This window comes from Fundulus heteroclitus, chromosome 5 (assembly GCF_011125445.2).
Source record: "Fundulus heteroclitus isolate FHET01 chromosome 5, MU-UCD_Fhet_4.1, whole genome shotgun sequence".
Lineage (NCBI taxonomy): Eukaryota > Metazoa > Chordata > Actinopteri > Cyprinodontiformes > Fundulidae > Fundulus > Fundulus heteroclitus.
The window spans coordinates 41435257-41455014 of NC_046365.1; the positions used below are offsets into that span (position 1 = coordinate 41435257).

Sequence of the window (19758 nt, forward strand, 5' to 3'; positions counted from 1 at the left end):
ATCACAGATGTCAGAATTACTAAAATGGCAGCGTCTGCTTGGGCAGCAGTGATGGAAGACAGGAACAAATTGATTGTGAAATAGTGTTAGAAAAAGAAGAATAGATGCCGTCTTTGCTTCAACTCGCTGCCATATTATAGTGGCTGTCACAAGCCAAACATATAAAAGGTAATTCTGATCCAATGTTGTTAGGTCAACTACTACTGCCACAAATATTACTACTACTACTAATACTACATCAAATATTACTACTACTACTAATACTACATCAAATATTACTACTACTACTAATACTACATCAAATATTACTACTACTACTAATACTACATCAACTATTACTACTACTACTAATACTACATCAACTATTACTACTACTACTAATACTACATCAACTATTACTACTACTACTACTACATCAAATATTACTACTACTACTAATACTACATCAACTATTACTACTACTACTAATACTACATCAGCTATTACTACTACTACTACTAATACTACATCAACTATTACTACTACTACTAATACTACATCAACTATTACTACTACTGGTAATAATAATATCTGAAACAAACTTTCAGAAAACTTTGAAAGCGCTGAAAGCCTGAGTTCCTTTAAATCAAGATTAAAACCCCATAACTGTTCCAGTTAAACTGTTAAACATCATTAGTTCAAGTTTGTAGTTTTTAATATTTGGTTTTAGTTTCCATTTTCCATCTTTTATGTTGTTTCAATTTTTTTTACATTTTGTTCCAACTTGCTTTTATTCTGATTTTATTTTCCTGTGTTTTAAGTGTAAAGCACTTTGCATTGTCTTTGTACTGAAATGTGCTATAGAAATAAATTTGCCTTGCCTGATAATATGGAGTCCAGGCCTTGAGGGGTCAGCACTGTTGGAGCAGCAGAAGAGGGTAGTGACTTACTTTATTGCAGGTGGTCATAATGTAATACCAAATTAATGTATGCCAGTCATTTCCTTAAAACGACCTTCTCAGTATGAACATGTTATGAAAAATAACTTTTTCCCCCCATCAGCACCAATGTTGTGTGGGTCACACTGCTCCACTTTCTAATCTGCAGTTTGGGGAATGTAAGTCATAATTCTGTTGAGTTGTAAGATAACTCTGTACTTGTAAGTGATAATTTCTTTGGCTCTCTCTGCCTAATACTGTTACATTTCACGCTGCCTCATACAGCAGCTCTTGTTTTACTAGTAACTATTAATACTTTGGCCTTTTATATTTATGTGGTTCAATCAGACGGTAAATTGAAATTATTTCATGGTGTTTGGAAGATTGTAATATTCGTAGAAATCCTCTGTATTTTCTTACTTTTATTGTACTTAGTCTTACTTTTAGAGTTGTAGTTTACAACTAGTCTTTAAAAAATAATGATCAGTTTGCATGTTTGCATGACAGCTGTGTCCAGTGGTTTTCCTGGTCACTGAAAGGTCCTTGGACAGGACCCAGACGTGGATTTGCCTGGAAGAGCTGTGGCTGGAGCCACACTGGCTTTGTCATGCCCACAGAGTTTACCCCGAGAGCAAAACAATGAGACAATTAGGAAACAGTGGCAGCCCACTCTGCAGCTCTGCTGCTGACCCTCTGTTACACCACATGACTCTGGTTCACTGAGCAGATCAGGGCTGTTTTTAGGTGCATCACTCAGTTTATAAACCTCAGGCTCGACTCCGTCACAGGATGGTTAGGTAAGAATGAACTGCCTTTCTCTCTGTGTGACTCTTTTCTGAGGACAAACAATCAGGTTGCTGCTGCTTGGCCTTGACTCTGAAAACCACCTGACGACGCTTTCATCCTTACACCTTTGATGAATGTCGATGAGTTCTTTTGTATCTTCTTTTTATTGACGAGCATGGGTTTAAATCTGATATGCAGCCTCCGTTTTCCCTTGAACAGCAGTGCTACACACTCTCTTTAACCTCAGCCTGCTTCAGGGTGATGTGCTTTGTTTGTGCGATTTTGAGAAACTGAAATGATTTAGTTGGAGTTTTAGTCTTTGAAGTAGGTGGCTTTTTTTTTCCCCATTTCCCCTGAGCATGGTCAACAGTGTTGTACAACAGCGCTGAATTGTTCTGCTTTATTGGCAGCCATCTGGCAAAACCTCACAAACATCCCCTAATGCGATTTCTGACTGCCTTTTATTCCAATCATTTGATGTTCACACACTGCAATGCACCACGCCGCATCTCTGTTTGGCTCTTGAAATTGTTACAAATAGCAACAAATAGAAACCTCTACTCTTTGAAGGCTGAGAGACAGCCTGGACCTGGAAAGGGGTTGAGAAATACATCCTTTGCATGTTTTCTAATCGATTATTTTCTCATTTGGGTATAAGAGCCTTTTCATGCTCACGGACCGACTTAAAATTCTGCATTGAAGAGAAGCGGATGATACATACTGAGTCAGATTTGCCTTAATCTCTTTTACAAAATTATTTAATCACAGAAATTATTTTTGAGCTCCTATCTTTTACAACAAGCCCAAAACAGACATTATATTTCTGCAAGAAACTGCTTGTCTCAACAGAAATGAAAATGGGAAAGTGCTTTGGCGTTAAACAGTAAATGCTTTAAATTAAATACTCACATCCATACTGGATTGTCTTCGCTGTCGTTTCTTTAAGATGTGTCTCTGGGACTTTGATTTCTTTGTATCTGAAGCGAGGAAATAATTCAAAGTGAAAAAGTGTTCCAGGAAACCCGGCTCATGGGGAAAGAACGACTGAAACACGTGCCGATGACAACCCCCGACTGACAAACACAGTGTGCATAAATGTGGTAATCACGTGTTAATTATGTGAGGGAACGTCTTCCTGTGCATACTCCCAGGGACATATAGGAACAAAGAGAAGTTACCAAATCAACCTTATTACTAATGTTGCACTTATCTAGACTAATAATATATATCACCCTTCCAAAGTTTAAGTCAATAAATACAAAATGTAGATTTCAATTCATAGTTCTGTTCATCGAGGAGAGGGTAACCCATCCAAACCAATCTGGCTTTATGGGTTTAAAAGTAATTGCCCCGTTTGTTCTCTGCCAGAAAATCCTGAAGGAGAATGTCCAGCCATTAGTTTTTGACCTTTAGCTCAAGCACACCTGCGTCATGTAGCAGGACAATGATCCAAAGCACACCAGCATGTCCACCTCTGAATCACTCACAGAGGAGGAATGAAAAGACATGCAGGTTTTGGAATGGCCTATTAAAAGTCTGGACTTAAATCCAATTGGAATGCTGTGGCATGACCTTATAGGCAGGTCATGCTCAAAGCCTGGGTCCCTCAGCATGCAATGCTAGATAAAAAGCTCACCGGCAGTAAGGAACTACAGGAACTACAGACTGGGATTGTAATTCCAATTTTTACAGGGGTGGTGGTGACTATCAAGGGATAAAACATCTAATCTTCCCTCACAAAGTGTTCTCTAGGGTGTAGGAAAGGGGACTCAATTAAGGTCAACAAATGGCTGAAAGACGCTCTTCATTTGGATCTCTTTATTAAGGAGACTGCTTGAAAGACAGAGACCAATCAACATTAATCAGCCATTAAATACATTCATGAGAGAATGAAAGTTATGCTATGTTCAGACTGAATGTGATTTTTGTCAAAAAGATATCCAACACCTCATCTTGGATGCTTGTGCAGAGCGTTTTGGATGCTCTCACCCAAATGTGGACAAACTAGTCTGACGCACTTTGTGAGGAGCTACATTGTTCTTTTCCTCAAATGCTTGGAAATATTTACCGTGATAAAATATAACTTTGATAACTTCCTTCCTCGATAATCCTCCTCCAGGAAAGGTCCTTTACTGTCCCTGTAGTGATGGCTCGACTGATCATAGGTAATGGGATGGGCACAAACAATAAGCCTGTCCTCCACTATCCACTTCTCGACTTGACAATGTGACTATGTCACTTAGGCTACGTTCACACTGCAGCCTGAAGTGACCCAATTCCGATTTTTTTTGCCCATATGTGACCTGGATCTGATGTTTTTATGACGGTCTGAACAACACAGATCGGATTTTTTCAAATGCGACCCAGGCCACTTGGATATGTGGTCCTGAATCCGATACGTATCTGATATTTTCAAATGCCACCTGTGTCTGTACGGCCAGGTCGCATTAATCCGACCTGTACGTCATTGATACTCGACAAACGTCACTATTCTGCATCCTGCTATGCAGAAGCGGGAAGAAAGACAACACCCATAGTGGACTACAATGAGAAGAGCAGTCAATGGAGAGAAAGCTCCAGTTAGAAAAGAAATTAAAGAACACAAAATGCGCTTCAGCATTATAATCCATGTTTACTTCCGCAAACATTGAACACATTTGCTACGTGTGACGTCATCACGTTCTCAAGTGCGCATGCGGGACACTTAGGTTGAACGCATTCAGTTCACACAGGAGATCATATACAAGTCGCATATATTTAGAAATGTGAACGACCACGCAAAAAAATCAGATTTCACAAAAAAATCGGAATTGAACATTAAGACCTGCAGTGTGAACGTAGCCATAGTGGGATCTCTATAATTAGTTGATGTTCCGCCTCAGGCTGCAATACTCAGATTTTCCAACTCTAGTGTCGGCTGCTCAGAATGCTTAAATTCTCGAAACGCTCCGCACCCGACTGGTGAAACACGGAGCAGTACCTTTCAATGCGTGTCCACCTCAGACTTTGCATCACTACTATTACTACTTCTACTACTCCTACTACTACAACTATTACTACTACTTATAACAATAAACCTAAAGTGCTAAATCTTACAGTTTCATTAAATTACGTTACAGGAGTCAAATAGTCAACATATTGACTCATATTTGTGTTTGTCTAAATCCTTCCCCTCTGTTTTGGGTCTGTATAGTCTTCCATGCTTTGTGACCTCTTTTCTTTTGCCTGTCTGGTTGCCACTCTTTGCTAATTAACAGAAGTAGCTTCACCTGTCTCTGTCCCACTTACCTTCATTCCTCCCACCTGTGATCCAGCCTTTAAATACCGGTCTCCCAAAGTCATTTCCTGCTGGATTGTTGAAAGCCTTTGAGTGAGTAGCTGTTCAATGTTCTTTTCTGCATCGCCTGTTTCCCTGACCTAGTTTTTCTTCTTTTTGGCTAACCCTTTCCCACAATGCCCTCGCTCGAGCAGCTCATTGGCTGTCTGACTTCTGGACAGAGACACTTGGTTTAGGTTGGACTTTAACAACATTAAACACCAAATCTGTATGTTCTTAACTTATTAACAATAAATACAGAATTAGGTCATACACGATCGCCAACGACAAAGCAGACAAAGGAATCATTCCATCATGTCTATTTTATCTTATAAGCCTGTTTTCTGCAGAAAACAGTGCTATTAATTTTTTTTTTTTAGAGAAACAGGGCACAGCAGAACAAAACATGGATAACCCTCTGTTAGTCGCCATGAATGCTTGAGAATAGGGCTCAGGTCAAATTGAACTCGTCAGTCCCTGAAGACTTGATGTGATTAGAGGGACAAGGTCAGGCGGAATTTGGCTGGAAAAAACACCCTGAGCCTCAGTCAAAGACTTTCAGTTAATCTTAATTTAATTGTGCAGCGTTTAATTGTGTTTGTCAAACTGAAAATGCTGAATGACATTGATCAAAGAGCTATGCAGAACTGTAAACCTAATTTAGATAAAGCATAAATGAGGTGTTTTCCAATAAAAAGATAGAGAATAATTACCACAGTGCCTGTCTATCCCCATGTTGTTCTTTTCAAGCCATATTTTTATTAATACGCTTTGTGAATCAAATACACATATGCATTCAGTTTTTTTTTCCTGCTTTAGCAGATTATTTTTTCTCTGTGGTTTTGCTAAAACCATATACTGTGTGGGACTGTTGGAAGCCATTAGCAGAAGTGCTCACCACCTGCTCTTGTGGATGCTGGGGAATAAACAGATCAGTGGTCGAGGCAATCAAAAATTTTCTACGGCATCACGCCAATCAGACCCGAGAAGGGACCACCTCGCCGACCACCAACACTAAAGGAAAAATAAATAAACGTAAATCCTGCAACATCTTTATTCAGGATTGAACTAACACACATTTATATACAGACTTGAGTCAATAAAAAAGATCACGCTCAGAAATATTACTAAATTAATTTAATAATGGAGTTTTATTTTAGGTTGCCTTTAAAGTCATACAAATGAAATGTTAGGTTACGTTAAAAGGTAATAGAAATTATAAAAATATAACATTTTAAATGGTGAACACTCACCACTCATCTGGTGTTATTTTTTAACAATGTTTTTGAATAACCACCAGGTAATTAGTCTTACCTGGTGGTCTTTCCTGGCCTTTCTATTCATAACAAAACATCTATACTTTTTTTGTTTTATTGTGCTTTTTAAAGCACTTTAAAATTATAATAAACAAAATAATATTTCATCTTATAAAACAAAATCTAAAATATAAAACTACTGACCTGGGGTCTCACTTATTAAAGCTTGTGTACAGACAAAATGGGGCCTGAAACTTGCGTATGTAACTTTCCACACAAATGTTGGGATCTATTCGTGGCAGTAAGTACTTAAGTTAGGCATTTAAAACGATGAGCACAAATCAAGCCAACCATTTGAAATAACCCTGAATGGAAGGTTTTTTCTGCCTATAAAAAGGAGACAAGAGTCAAAAGTATTTTAATGACTTTCACTATATTGCCAGTTAAAACCAAGTAAATAAACAAAAAAAAAAAAACACTATAAGAAACCTCCAAGTTTAAGTTTAAGTACTAAGTTTAATAATCAAGAACCATGCAGTTAAAATCAAGGGCATTAATAGAAATGTTAAATTTCATGCAATTTAAAACCCCTAATGACGTCCCTCAGTCCCCGAAACACAGAAAATCATGTTAAAAAACAACTGCCAGCTGGCAGGAAGCAGCAACTGCACCTGAATTTAAATAACACCAGAAAAGAGAAAACACAAAGGAGGGCCACTGGCCGTAACTGTACGAAATCACATATTTATATATCAGTATCCCACATGTCTGCCAATGACCGTAAATCTATGAAATACATTGTTTAAACAACATATTTCAGCATGAAAACATATTTCTTTTGCGTAACATCATCCTGTATCATAACCGGATGGTAAAGAGGTGAATTGCAGACAAACTGTATGATGATTCCGCTCATACGTTTAATTTTACTCCATATCAAATTTTAATCATAGATTGACTTTATCATAGGGGTTCAAAACTGCAGTGTTATTCATGCTTGGCTGGTGACACATAACTACACATAAGCACCTTCAGATAAATCAAAAAATGCCCCTAAGCCGTCTAAAATCTGAAATAAAAGTCTACTTTAATTGTTGTAAAGGGTCAAATAAACTCATGCGTAATGCTCCATGATGGTAGCATTGGCACTGCTGGAAGACCTTGGAGATGAGAGAATTGGGAGGAACACGGTTTTAGTGATTAAAACTGAGCAAGTAATGCCTCTCCACCTCTGACCTTTTGATACACCTTGAACCTAACTTTTTTATAAGGCTCATGAGCTTTAAATTAACACATCTTTTCCCTAGATTATTGTTTCAAAATGAATATCAATGACCTAAAACAGGCAATTCATAATTGTGAAAATTGCAACGTGAATAAATGTTGGGTATATCAGAAAGATAGTAAGCTTAGCATTTTAGCTTACTGTTAACTTACTATTTTGACATGTTTTTATGCTTGTTCCTTATTTGGCAGATTTAAATAGCAATCTGAATGAATGCTAGCCTCTGTAATGAAAGCTAAGCATTTTTCCTAGGTTATTAACCGATTTTTTTTTTATTGTTTCCAAGATATTAGTGGAACAAGTCTGAGCATATGCAGTACATATATTAATGTGTGTTTTGCTAAACATGATGCTGACCAGTGAAAAACAAGGACATCTTTTATCTAATTGATTAAAGGGATGTAATTTTCTGTTGCCTCGCTTTCTTCAGAGGCGTACAGGAACAGGCAGACGGCTTTCTGCCGTAGTTTGCGTAGGCGTTGCCTTTGGCACAGATCTGTGAGACTCAGGTGAAGAATTTCTCAGAGAAAGTAAAACTTATTGGGTTGATTCAATAACCGTAAATCCATGTCTCCCTTGACTTTTTTTCATTTTCAAAAAACAAGCAAAGAGCTTTATCAATAGAAGGTGTAGATGACAGCTCAGACTGCAAACTAACATTTTTACTCCCCGTCCCACTTTAATGTAATGTTGCCTGATGCTGCGTCTCCGCCTCATTACGGTGCTTTGTAATCACAGCAGATAGCATTCCTCTCTGAAGCTTTCTCAAGCAGATCTGTAGGAGCGACATCTCGTTACGGTCTCTTTGAAAGCCTGTTTCCTTCTGAGAGAGCACAAACAGCAGGCTTTAACAAAAACAAAAGAGGAATGGTCTTGGCTTTCCACATCACAACGTCAGTCAGACTGCAAGTCCAAACGGGAGTCTAGCCACAGCTACGGGTGGGAACTACTGCGCCCACTGAGAAGAAATCCCGTGCACGTCTCCCACAGCAGCAGTACAGCCAGCGTGCCGGCCGCTGGACCTTATAATGTGATACTTGAAAGCAGATTTGGTAGTTACCGAAGATGGATTCATGTAGAGTTTCCAGGGACCGGGCTGGCTAACAGGCTCATTCCCACTGTTAAATTATTAAGGCCCAAGGGTTCTGGAACATCCACATGTTTTTGCACTCGTCATATTTTATTTCATACTAGTCATCAGGAGAGAATTAATTATTTACAGTGTCAGGTCCCCAGAGCTGTTTGAATGGTTCATTTTAGTGGGAGCTGTGGATGATTGGTTAACCCTCTCTTGTTTCAGTGCCAGAGCAGCTGCGTGTACACAACCAAGCTAACATTTATCCTGTTGGTTTTCTTTCCTTGGGTTTGATATCCCCTTGGTTTTCATCAATACAAAATAAGCATTTCTTTTTTTTTTTATTGAATACAGCAACTTCTCAGAAACATCTATTTGTTTCAACACTTCCCGTAATGTGTTGGCAGGATTATGTTTTCTGCTTCTCACTGTTTATTCTCTGTTTGCTCTCTTCAGATCCACTGACTACGGATCGACGTACGAGAGGATGAACGACAAAATCGGGTCCAAGGCTGTACTCAGTTACCTGTATGTGTGCCCGTCCAATAAGAGGAAGGTGAGATTTGGCTCAGAGCTTTACGACCTGCTGTCCATTAGTTTACATGCACCACCAGTACAAAGCAGTGACTGGCATGTGTACAATTTGATCTGCAAGTGCGTCTAGAAAGCCAATTAAATATGAAAAACTCGCACGGAAAGAAAAGACAATTAGAATTTTATTGATACAATGTTTTAAGACTCAGACCTCGGCAGGAAACATTAACGCTGAATTATACTTTAATATGCATAAGCAGGTGTATGAGAACTGGGATGTTTCCCCCAGGCCTGAAACTGGTGGTGGTTTAGTTCATAACTGCTGGTTGATGAGATGATCTGCTTGAGCTGTATGGTGAGGTCCAGCAGACTGAGTGAGCTGATACTAGTGCTTCACTCAGGGATCCAGAAAGATAGATGTCCAGCTTGGATAACACATGTTTGCATGAACTGTCCATGATGAGCAAGCATGAAGCGACAGTGGAGAGGAAAAACTTCCCTTTAGGAAGAAACCTCTGACAGAACCAGGCTCAACATGGTGTTCTTCTGCCGGACCAATTGAGATGTGACAGGGAATGCTGAAAGAGTCCAGGAGAAATTACACTCTGATAGGGACGAGGTTGAAGGAGCCCCATGAAAAAGCTGGATGGAGCTTGGCTACGATGGTGGAGACGGGGATGGAGGTGGGTTGAATCCGGGTCATCTGATTCAAAATCCAACATGGCACAACCAACTTCCTGCGCTTTGCCGTGTAGAAGGCTGAGGCGTGGATTTGAAGTTCTTTTAAGATGAACTCAGGATGCTGATTGGGTTTCGTGGAGGAGGATCTGCCTCTGATTAGATGGAGGTAGGCAATAGAGTTTATTCAACTGAATTTCCGCCCAGGCTTGATAAAACATCATAAATGGTGGCATACTAAGTCAAGCAATTGTGTTACAGGAAGTTGTTTCTTCATGATGGAAGATATCCCCAGTCCACCCACCCAGCAAAGGTTCTAAGTTAAAACCACAGTGCTTTGTAAAAGTCATTTCCCTTGAACTTTTTCAGATTTTGCCTTGTTGCAAACACAAACGTAAATATATTTTAATACGTTTTAGACAAGACAAGATTTGCTGTCTGCACTCAGCTGGCTAACAAAGCGCAGCCACAGGTGGTAAAGGAAAATGCTACTCAGCGACACACGGCAGTAAAAACTCCAAAGATAATTATAAAACGTGTTATTTTTCTGCTGCTCTGCTACATAAAATATGCACACGCACACGCACACACAAACACACACTTCAGTGAATATTGTTTGGTTTATAGTTTATCTGCAGCCAGCTGTATTTGTTCTGTTAAAAAAAACTGTCAGAAAACAAAATTAGTTGGCAAACTCTGCAGAAGTGAGAAGTGAGTTCTTTCCTTTTATTTCCCCATCAACTCACTGAAACTGAATTTTTAACAATTTCAGTCTGGAAATAAATAAGACAAGGAGCATCACGAGTCCTCCCTGCTGCCAACCATCTGCTGAAGCCTTTAATTTGCCTCCGAGTTCTGTCAATCACTTTTCATTTCTTCTGACACTCGCTGAATTTTGCTCATCGATCTGCACATGGTTTGCATTCAACTGTTCACCATCTGCCTCAGTTTGCTGCTCATCTAATGACAAACGCAAAAAAAAAATACTTTTGAACCCGGCTGGTTAGAAATCCACAAATTCTGCAGACATCTTTCAACATTCGTGTAACACATACAGTTGCTGCGGATTAGAAATCCCCGTGCTTTTCCTATTGCTGTGCTTCTCAGGCTGAAGTAAATTAGTTTAATCAGATTGTAGCTCATGATCTCCAGCTAACAAATGAAACTGAAGAGTCAAGCAGTGAGAAATGAGTCCTAACACAGAAGAAATTGCTAAAAAGCTGTTCAGCGTGGATTTTTACACTGTGTCGTTCCATCACCCCACAGTCATTCAACCTGGTAACTAGCCACTGGATGCATGAAGTGGGAAAATTCGCACTACAACGTCTTCAACAAAAATGAGCAGTTTGGCTCATCTCTCGAAAATCCCAACTGCCTCCTTAAACGTAGAGAGCACTGAACACTCTCTGCTGCAGGTAAGAAACCTGCTTCTCCTCAGTACAATCCAATTTAATCGAAAAAAGATTTTTATTTTTTTTTAAAACTATAACCCCAACCTTGAGAATAGGATGCTATCCAAAAAAGCGCCCAACAGAGAAAGAGGGAGTGTTTGCTGAAGTTATTGTGCCTCGAGAGCTGCTTCAGCTTTATTGGCACCCATATTAAAACTGTGTAAATAAATGCAGCTTTTATTGCAGTAACACAACCCAGCTCTGAAAAATGCAAGCCTTACTTTGAGTGCATCTATTCAGTGGAGAGCAAAAATCCCTTTTTCATAAAGTGTTTTTTTTTTCATAATAACCACTGATGCCATAGTTATTGACACCCATTTCTAATTTTATTTTAAGTTGAGATTCTCAATTTTAGTTTGTAATCCATGATCTCTGTCTCTGTGGTATAAATATGACAAGACGCTGAATTGAGACTTGTTTAAAATGAGAAAAACAACAGAGCATGCCGTTCAAATGGAAGTCGTTAGTAGATCTTCAGGACACGGCGTCAAAGAATAAAATAGATTAATAGCTACTGTACTAAAACTTTCCCAATTTTCAATGGTCAGAACAATAATAAAATAAGTTTATAAATGGGAAATTTAGGAACAATGCAAATGTTTAAAATTAACCTTTCATCTGCCTCTCTAAACAAAGTAAAGTACAGCCGAGATTTTAAGGAAAGGTGTGTTGCCTTCGAGGACATCTTTCCGATCCGTGGATCATTCACCAAACAGTAGAAAATCCCATCTCAATGTGTTGTTGAGGAAGAGGGTGGTACAGGTACAGGACTGGCCTTCCTCTACTACTGACCTGTCCCTAATGGAGAACGTTGGAGAGTCTAAACTAGGAAGGCGTTGATGACCACACAGCGGTGTTGACAACCTTAAGATGAGTTATAGGAGAAAGTAAATAATCTTTATCGTTTATTAAAAAGTGGGAAAAAAACTGCACCTTCAAAAACTGCAGATGTTCACAGCTACAGTGGCTTTCAAAAATATTCATACCTCTTGAACTTTTCCACATTTTGTCACATTACAACCACAAACATAAAAATATTTTATGTAAGAGACCAAAAAAAGTGGTTTACAAATGTGAAGTAGAAAGATAATTATACATGATTTAAAACATTAAAAAATAAAAATGTGGTATGCAAAAGTATTCACCCCCCTTTTCTCTGAGTGCAACCAATTGCCTTCAGAAGACGCCTGATGAATACTAATGAGCGAATAGGGTCCACCTGTGTGTAATCTAATCTCAGTACTAATACAGCTGCTCTGTGACGCCTCAGAGGTTAAGAGAGCAACACCATCATGGAGCCCAAGGAACACACCAGACAGCTCAGGATAAAGTTGTGGAGAAGTTTAAAGCAGCTCAGGCTATGAAAAGTTTTCCCAAACTTTGTACATCTTATGGATCATTGTTAAATTAATCAGAAATGGAACGATTATGGCACAGCTGTAAACCCACCAAGACCAGCAGTTCACCTAAACTTACAGCCCAACAGGGAGAGCTCTGATCAGAGATGCAGCCAAGAGCCGCATGGTGACTCTGGAGGAACTGCAGAGATCCACAGCTCAGGTGGGGGAATCTCTCCACAGGACGACTATTAGTCGTGCACACATGTGGTCTTTATGGAAGAGAGGAAAGAAGAAAGCTGTCGTTGAAAGAAAAGCTAAATACAGGCAATCTGGGAAGAAAACCTGTTGGAGTCTGCAGAAGACGTGAGACTGGGGCAGAGGTTTGCCTTCCAGCAGGGTGAAGACCCTAAGCATAAAGACAGGGCTGCAATGGTTTAAAACAAACCATATTCATGTGTTATAACGGCTCAGTCAAAGTCCAGACCTAAAACCAATCAAGAATCTGTGGCAAGATCTGAAAACTGCTGTTCACAATGCTCTCTATCCAGTCTGACCGAGCTGGAGCTATTATCCAAAGAATGAACACATTTTCTGTTTGTAGATGGGTAAAGCTAATAGAGACATACCCCTAAGGATGTGAAGCTGTAAAAGCAGCAAAGCTTTTCTTCCAAGTATTAACATAGTGGGGCTGAAAATAAATGCAGACCACATTTTTTTGATTTTTAAATGGAAGCAACATTTGAAAACTAAATCTCTGCAATATTTTCTATCAGTCTGTTACATGGAATCTGAGTAAAATGCAATGACGTCTGTGGTTCTAATGTGACAAAATGAGGAAGAGTTCCATCTAAACAGAGCTATGACTGTTCCTGTAATGAAAGGCGTTGCATAGAAACTCATAGCAACCTTGGAAGTTCAGGCTGACCTGCCTGCTGAGGCAAAGCTACAGCTGCTCTGTGCCAGCAGACTTCTAGAGAATAAGGCGTGACTGTTTGACGCTTTAGAAGTGGTTTGGGTCCTCGGGTTCATCAGCATCGCTTCTCCAAGGCCGATTCAAGGTGTTGACCCTGAATGTGTTTGCATGTCGCCGGAGTTAATGGGATCTCGTGAATGTCGGAGCCGAGCGGCGTCAGGGCGAGGGACAGATCATAGCCTGCACTGATTACTCCTCGTGACTCACTTACTCCTGCATTTTCATGCGAAGAAAATTTAATTCCACATCAAGGCCATGGCAGGAACGTGCTCCCCCAGGTTCTCTCTGCAGGAGATGTGACGTACAACTCAACTTCTGGCGGCTTATATAAGATGAGATAAATCATATCCGTGACTCAAAACGGAAAATTAACAAATGAAATCGCATCGTTTCCACCATCATTTCCAAAGAAACTATTTTTGTTTTCTGTCTACTGCTGTTAGTGAGTAATGGTCGCCAGGAACTTGTAGTAATGCTGATGATGGTTGTCCTCTGGCTCTGCTCATTGCCCCTCTGTGCTTTATCTCAGGCCTAATTATTTCGATTTACCATCCTGGAGATGGATAAAACTTGCCCCATTGCTGGCTGCAGCCCTTTGTTGGCTTCTCATTTGAGGGGCCTTATTTAGCATCTGGCTGTTCTCTATAAAAAGAGCCCTCTGTGTACCTAATCACTCACTGAAACCTATAATTGTCTGCTGCACCCACAGTACATATATTAAAATGAGTTGCCCTCACATCGGTCGACACATACATTGAAGCTGTGACATTTCACAGCGATAAGTTAAAGATCTGAATGATAGTCCTGACATTTAGCAGAATGCCTCAGAAGTGAACTCTTCCTCTGCATCTTTATAGCTGGATTGTGCCGTCTTTTCCCAAGCTTCCTGGGCTCTCTGCCATTAATTGAACGTCCGCTCAACGGGGCTTTAAAAAAAAAATGAAATAAAGACATGCACAGTTAAGATGCCATGCAGGAAGAACGACAGTGAAAACATGATAGCTAAATGTGGGTGATTAAGGCCTGATCCATGCCTAATGAGCACACTGCGAAGCCAACTGTGTTTCCAAAGCTCCCGTGGAAGACAGCCTAAGCTCGATTGATCCACCGTGATTCATTTGCTGCAGGGTGTCTCTTTCCCTCTGTCTCTGATCCATACCTCCACTTAACTTGCCATCTGACAACTATCCGCTTCTATCTCCGCGCTGCAGCTTATGCACAGCTCGACATCAGGCTGATAAAACACAAAGGTTATCCCCAGCAACCTTTATCGATTTCGTATTGTTACCCTCCTCACTCGCCCGTTCCCTCGTTAAGGCTGAATGGAGGCTGTGAGGGAAATCTTAATCAGACTTTGATGATGCTATTGGTCACTGTGAGTTTGGGGATGAATAATTGTTGTTGAGTTCAACAGGAAAGAGAAAGGTCTCTTTAACAGCAGTGCCTTGCAAAAATACTAAACTTGGGTACTAAACTTGGGTAAAAAAAACCTATTTGGGTAAAATGCAATGTTCAAGTTAGAATACAAGGAAAGCTGCCAATTTACAAAACAATGTAAGAGAACTGTGCAATAAGCATCACTGTTCAAAGAAACTCTCCCAGAGAAACTAAAATGGGTGCAAATGGACATCAGCATCTGAATAACAGTGTTACCATTTCTTGATCAGATCAAGCACTAGTGGAACCATTAGCATGTTTGCTAACACTTAATAAGTTTGTTGTGAGCAACAGAGATTATAAAGTCTAATAGCAGTCAAATAGGGTCTTCATGAGCACCCCCTGCAGTTCACAGTTCCCTGCTGTGCTCCCGTACTGCAGACCAACCTGTGAGAAACACAGCCCCCATGCCTCGCAGTAATCCAGTATCCACTGGGACAGGTGGTGGTCCACTTTTGGTCAATCTAGGTTGTCCTTCAGACATTGTGGTTGCGTTGTGTTCAAAATGCTGGAAAAATCAAAGAACATGATCCCCGTGGTGCTTCCAGGATTCTCCAGGTGAGCTAGAGTGCGATGAAGCAGAAAGATGATGGCATCATCCACCCCATAACCAGGCTGGTAGGCAAACGGCACTGGATCCAATGTAGACCTCACCAGTTGGCGAAGATGGTTGAAGATCAAGATGGTTGAAGATGGTCTATATCAGGTTTTCACACCTGTGGTCCTTTGCCCAGCTTAAGAATGATGTTGAGATTGTGTCCCATGATGCCACAGAGCTGGTGTGCACAGCACCTCAGGAGACTTTTATGTCACGGTTCATCCATGGTTTGTTGTTGGAGAAACACCTGACTTTTATTTGGAGCACATTAGAGTTCACACAGTCTGTTTACAAGGGGTTCATACAAAGGCTTGAGGTGAACCAGGTTATGATCTGAGCCCCCTATGGGAGGGAGGGGTGATGAACTGTATGCCTCTTTGCAATTTGCATAGAGCATGTCTAGTGTTTTATTATCTTTAGTGTTGCAGGTGACAAAATGATTAAAGGTGCGGAGGGAGGAGATTCATGGATAAAGTTCCCTGAGGGACTTTGCATTGCTGTGTTTGCAGTTTGCTGTTAACAGTGTGAATGACGTCAAAGGCTGTTTCAGTATTTGCAGACTGGGAGAAATAGGCTGTTATACTGAGAACATGTGAATATTCCTGAGAAAGCTGATAAAATAATATGCTTTTATTTCTCATTATACAAACAAGTTCATACAATGAAATTCCATAGATCAGATAGAGGGTTAGCCTGAGCCGCTGCAACTGAGCCACTAATGGCCGACCTGACCAGCATGTCTTTAGTGGTAGGGGAAACCTACGCAGACACGGGGAGAACATGCAAACTCCAAACAGGAAGACCCTGCGGAGCCCAAGACTCGAACCGGGGACCTTCTTGCTATGAGGCTACCCACTGGTCCACCGTGCCGCCAATCAGGCTGCTTTTGCAGCTTGTCATATTTTCAGTATCAGGCTGTTAAATCCCAGATGCTCAAAGGAGCGCTTCCACAGGTGATTCCTCCAAGCTGTTGTTAGACTTCATAAGTCTGTGACTCACAAGCTATTGAACAAGGCTGGCTCCACAGATGATTAAGCAAAGAAGGCTGTTTTGTAAAATGAAGAACAATACAGTAAATCAGGGGTGACGATGGTGTAAGAGCTAGGAGTTTGTCTAGTAACCAGTGGATTGCCAGTTCAAATCCCCACTCTGGCCGTCTTAGTCATTGTGTCCTTGGGGAAGACACTTCACCTGCTTCGCCTGTTGGCAGTGGTCAGAGTCCCTGGTCAGAGCCATCTTCAAATTTGCAAGAGTAAAGACTCCTACAGTAGATCTGTCCTGCGCAAGGCCATCAGCCTCTACAACATCTCTTAAAGAATCTTGGATGATATGAGTTACAACAACATTTAGTTTCCCTTTGGGTTAAATAAAAGATCTTTGAATTGAATAATGGCCCTGGGAAAGATGAAATTTGCTCACTATGGATGCTCTCCATCCAATCTGACTGAGCTTGAGCTGAAGAATGGGAAATATTTCACCAAGGTGTTCAGGTCAGATAAAACCAAAAAATACTGCATAGCGTAAAACCGACTATGTTCAATCTTCTGAATGTAATGCGCTGACAAGGCAGAGATCCTGAAATTCAGTCTTACATGGTGTTCCACCTTAGGTTTATAAAATGAACAAGCCCTGCTCTAGGCGAATGCTGATGCCTCTGGGCAGGATCTGTGGTGTTGTAGCTGACAAAATCTGAGGGCTTCACCAGGCTTGTAATGAGAACAATCAAGAATGGTGTCCAGAAGAGCAGAACCTGATTAGGTGTTCAAACAATGGCCAGGCAAGACAAGGAGATCCAGAAAGACCAAAACTTGTTCAGGAATCAGGCAAGGCAGGCAAAGAATGCTGGACATCCACTCAAGATGTGGGATTCAATCATCTGGCAACATGAGGCTGTGGGAACCTAATAAAGTAGGTGGAATCAGCGTACTTGTGCTGCAGCGAGAGGAGGATCACAGATTTAGCAGATCACAAAGATTACAAAATACAGATAGCTGGGCAAGAATCATAATGAACACACCATGTCTATATTGAAGCGTGGTGGTGGGGATGCTTGCAGAATCCTAAATACAAACGTCTCTAAACAAAAAATAAACAACGGAGGGCTCTATAAAATACTGACATACAAGACATCTGACCTTCATTTGTAGAAAATGCTGAAATCATTCAGTCATTTTCCTTACTTTTTAAATTATAAACTCTTCTATGCTGGTCAGTCACATTAAAACTATGAAAAATATGTTTAAGTTTGTGTTTGTTGCATAAAACGGATCCATAATCACAGAGACGACAGACAATTTTTAACGGACATGAGGTGTAAAATTTGGAAAATAATCTTTTCACACTTCCTTGTTGCTAAATGTGTAATGCAAATGTAGGAATATTGTCTAGCAACTGCTCCTAGTGATGAAAAGCAGCACATTTCAGCTCAAAGACTGAAGAAAAAGCACTAGATGAAAGCTCTCCAGTTGGAGGTTAAAGAGAAGGACCATAACCTTTTCAGTTCAAGGCTTCAGCACAGAGCAGAAGTACATTTTAATATGTGTTTAGATTATGTGAACACATTTAAAGGCATTTTCTCTTTTTAACAGTAACTTCTGACGGTTGACTCTCAAAGTGGGCCTCTCACAGCCACATTATCGAATATGATTACAGCTTAAAAGCTGGAAATTACATCTGATAAGCCCGAGAGAGGCTCACAGATATCAGGAGCATTGGCGCTGCGCAGTGACAGGTAATGAATGGAAAGATCGGCGAGCCCACGCCAATGAGAAAGCCAGATTGAGAAAGTGCTGCCTGTTTATTGGTGCTTAATGAAAAACAATTTATCTAAATCACCACCAGGGAAAGTTCCTGCTTAAAGCTCTGGAAGGAGGGCTGACTTTTCTGTCAGTGACAAATGTGCTGCTGGTCTTCCAATTCCAATGAAACTGACGAGAGAAAACAGCTATTGGGGCCGTGAGCCCTGCCCGCCGCGCCACCGCGCACTCCTGCAACATGCATGGCTGTCAGAGGGTTGAGGAACATAACACTCCATCCTAACGGAGGGCCACTGGCTGCTGCGCTAATGCAAGTGGACAATAGACAGTGACAAAGGCGAAGTGTTAATTTGGAGCGAGCCACGGAGGATTCTGGGCCTCGTGTTATTGGATTAAACCTGTTTCAGGCCACGGCTAGAAAAAAAACAAACGGCTTCAGACACCAAACCACAAAGGGACAGACAAATGTGAACAGCTCCTGGACGTTGCTCCGGATCAATGTGGCGGAATTCCTTCAGAGCCATTTGTTTTTAACATTTGTTTCAAAGGTCAAAAAGTAAAACCGCTTCGCTTGCTCCTCGTAAACTCATCCGATACCCATGTTTGACTTATTAAAACAGTATCTTGGTTTGAATAAATCAGCCTTAAGTTGTTAAATATGTTTGGAGGTAAATAACAGCGGAGGGACAGGCGGAGCAGATCAGGACCGTCGTGGTGAAGAGAGCAGCAGTCCATCAAACCGTACTTAAACAGCTGTATTTCAACAAATTAAAACATAATCAAAAACTTCATTTTTTTTCTATAATTCAGTTAAAAAAATGAACCTCATTTAGACTTGTTATGCAGATCATATTTTTTTTAGATCTTGTTAATTTGGTTGGTTATTGCTTCAGTTTCTCAGTAGGTTCAAATATTACATCAGACCAATGATGAAGAAATTATCATACAGACATGTACGACTGAAAGGATGCTAATGTACTATAAATTGAAAGTATTTATAGGGTAGCTCCATCAAACTGACCTGACCTAAACCATAGAGAGGCTCTATGAGCTGCTGAGGAAGATGAGACACCAGAACCAACAATGCAGACAAGCTGAAGGCCGCTACTAAAGTGACCCGAGTTTCCTGAACACCTCAGCAGAACCACAGGCTGACCCCCAGCAGGCCACGCTGGTTTGATGTGGTAATTGTGTAAAACCCCTTTATACATGCATAATTTACAAAAATCTTTCATTGTTATTTCCCTTTTTATGTATCTATATTTAAAATATCTTTAAGGAGCCCAAAGTGGAACTGAATTCAACTTTTCTCTGAGTTTATTTGTCAAGTTTTCACAGAATCTTACAGTTGCAGAC

The 19758-nt window shown here is 40.5% G+C and overlaps 1 protein-coding gene across 1 annotated transcript in view; it reads left to right on the forward strand.

Annotated features, from left to right (window-relative positions):
• sorcs3 (sortilin related VPS10 domain containing receptor 3) overlaps nucleotides 1–19758 on the forward strand; it is a gene marked incomplete in the record, with an annotated part of 346527 nt that overhangs the window by 169744 nt on the left and 157025 nt on the right. The window contains 1 exon segment of the mRNA XM_036137616.1: nucleotides 9092–9191. Coding sequence (XP_035993509.1) covers nucleotides 9092–9191 — 100 coding nt within the window.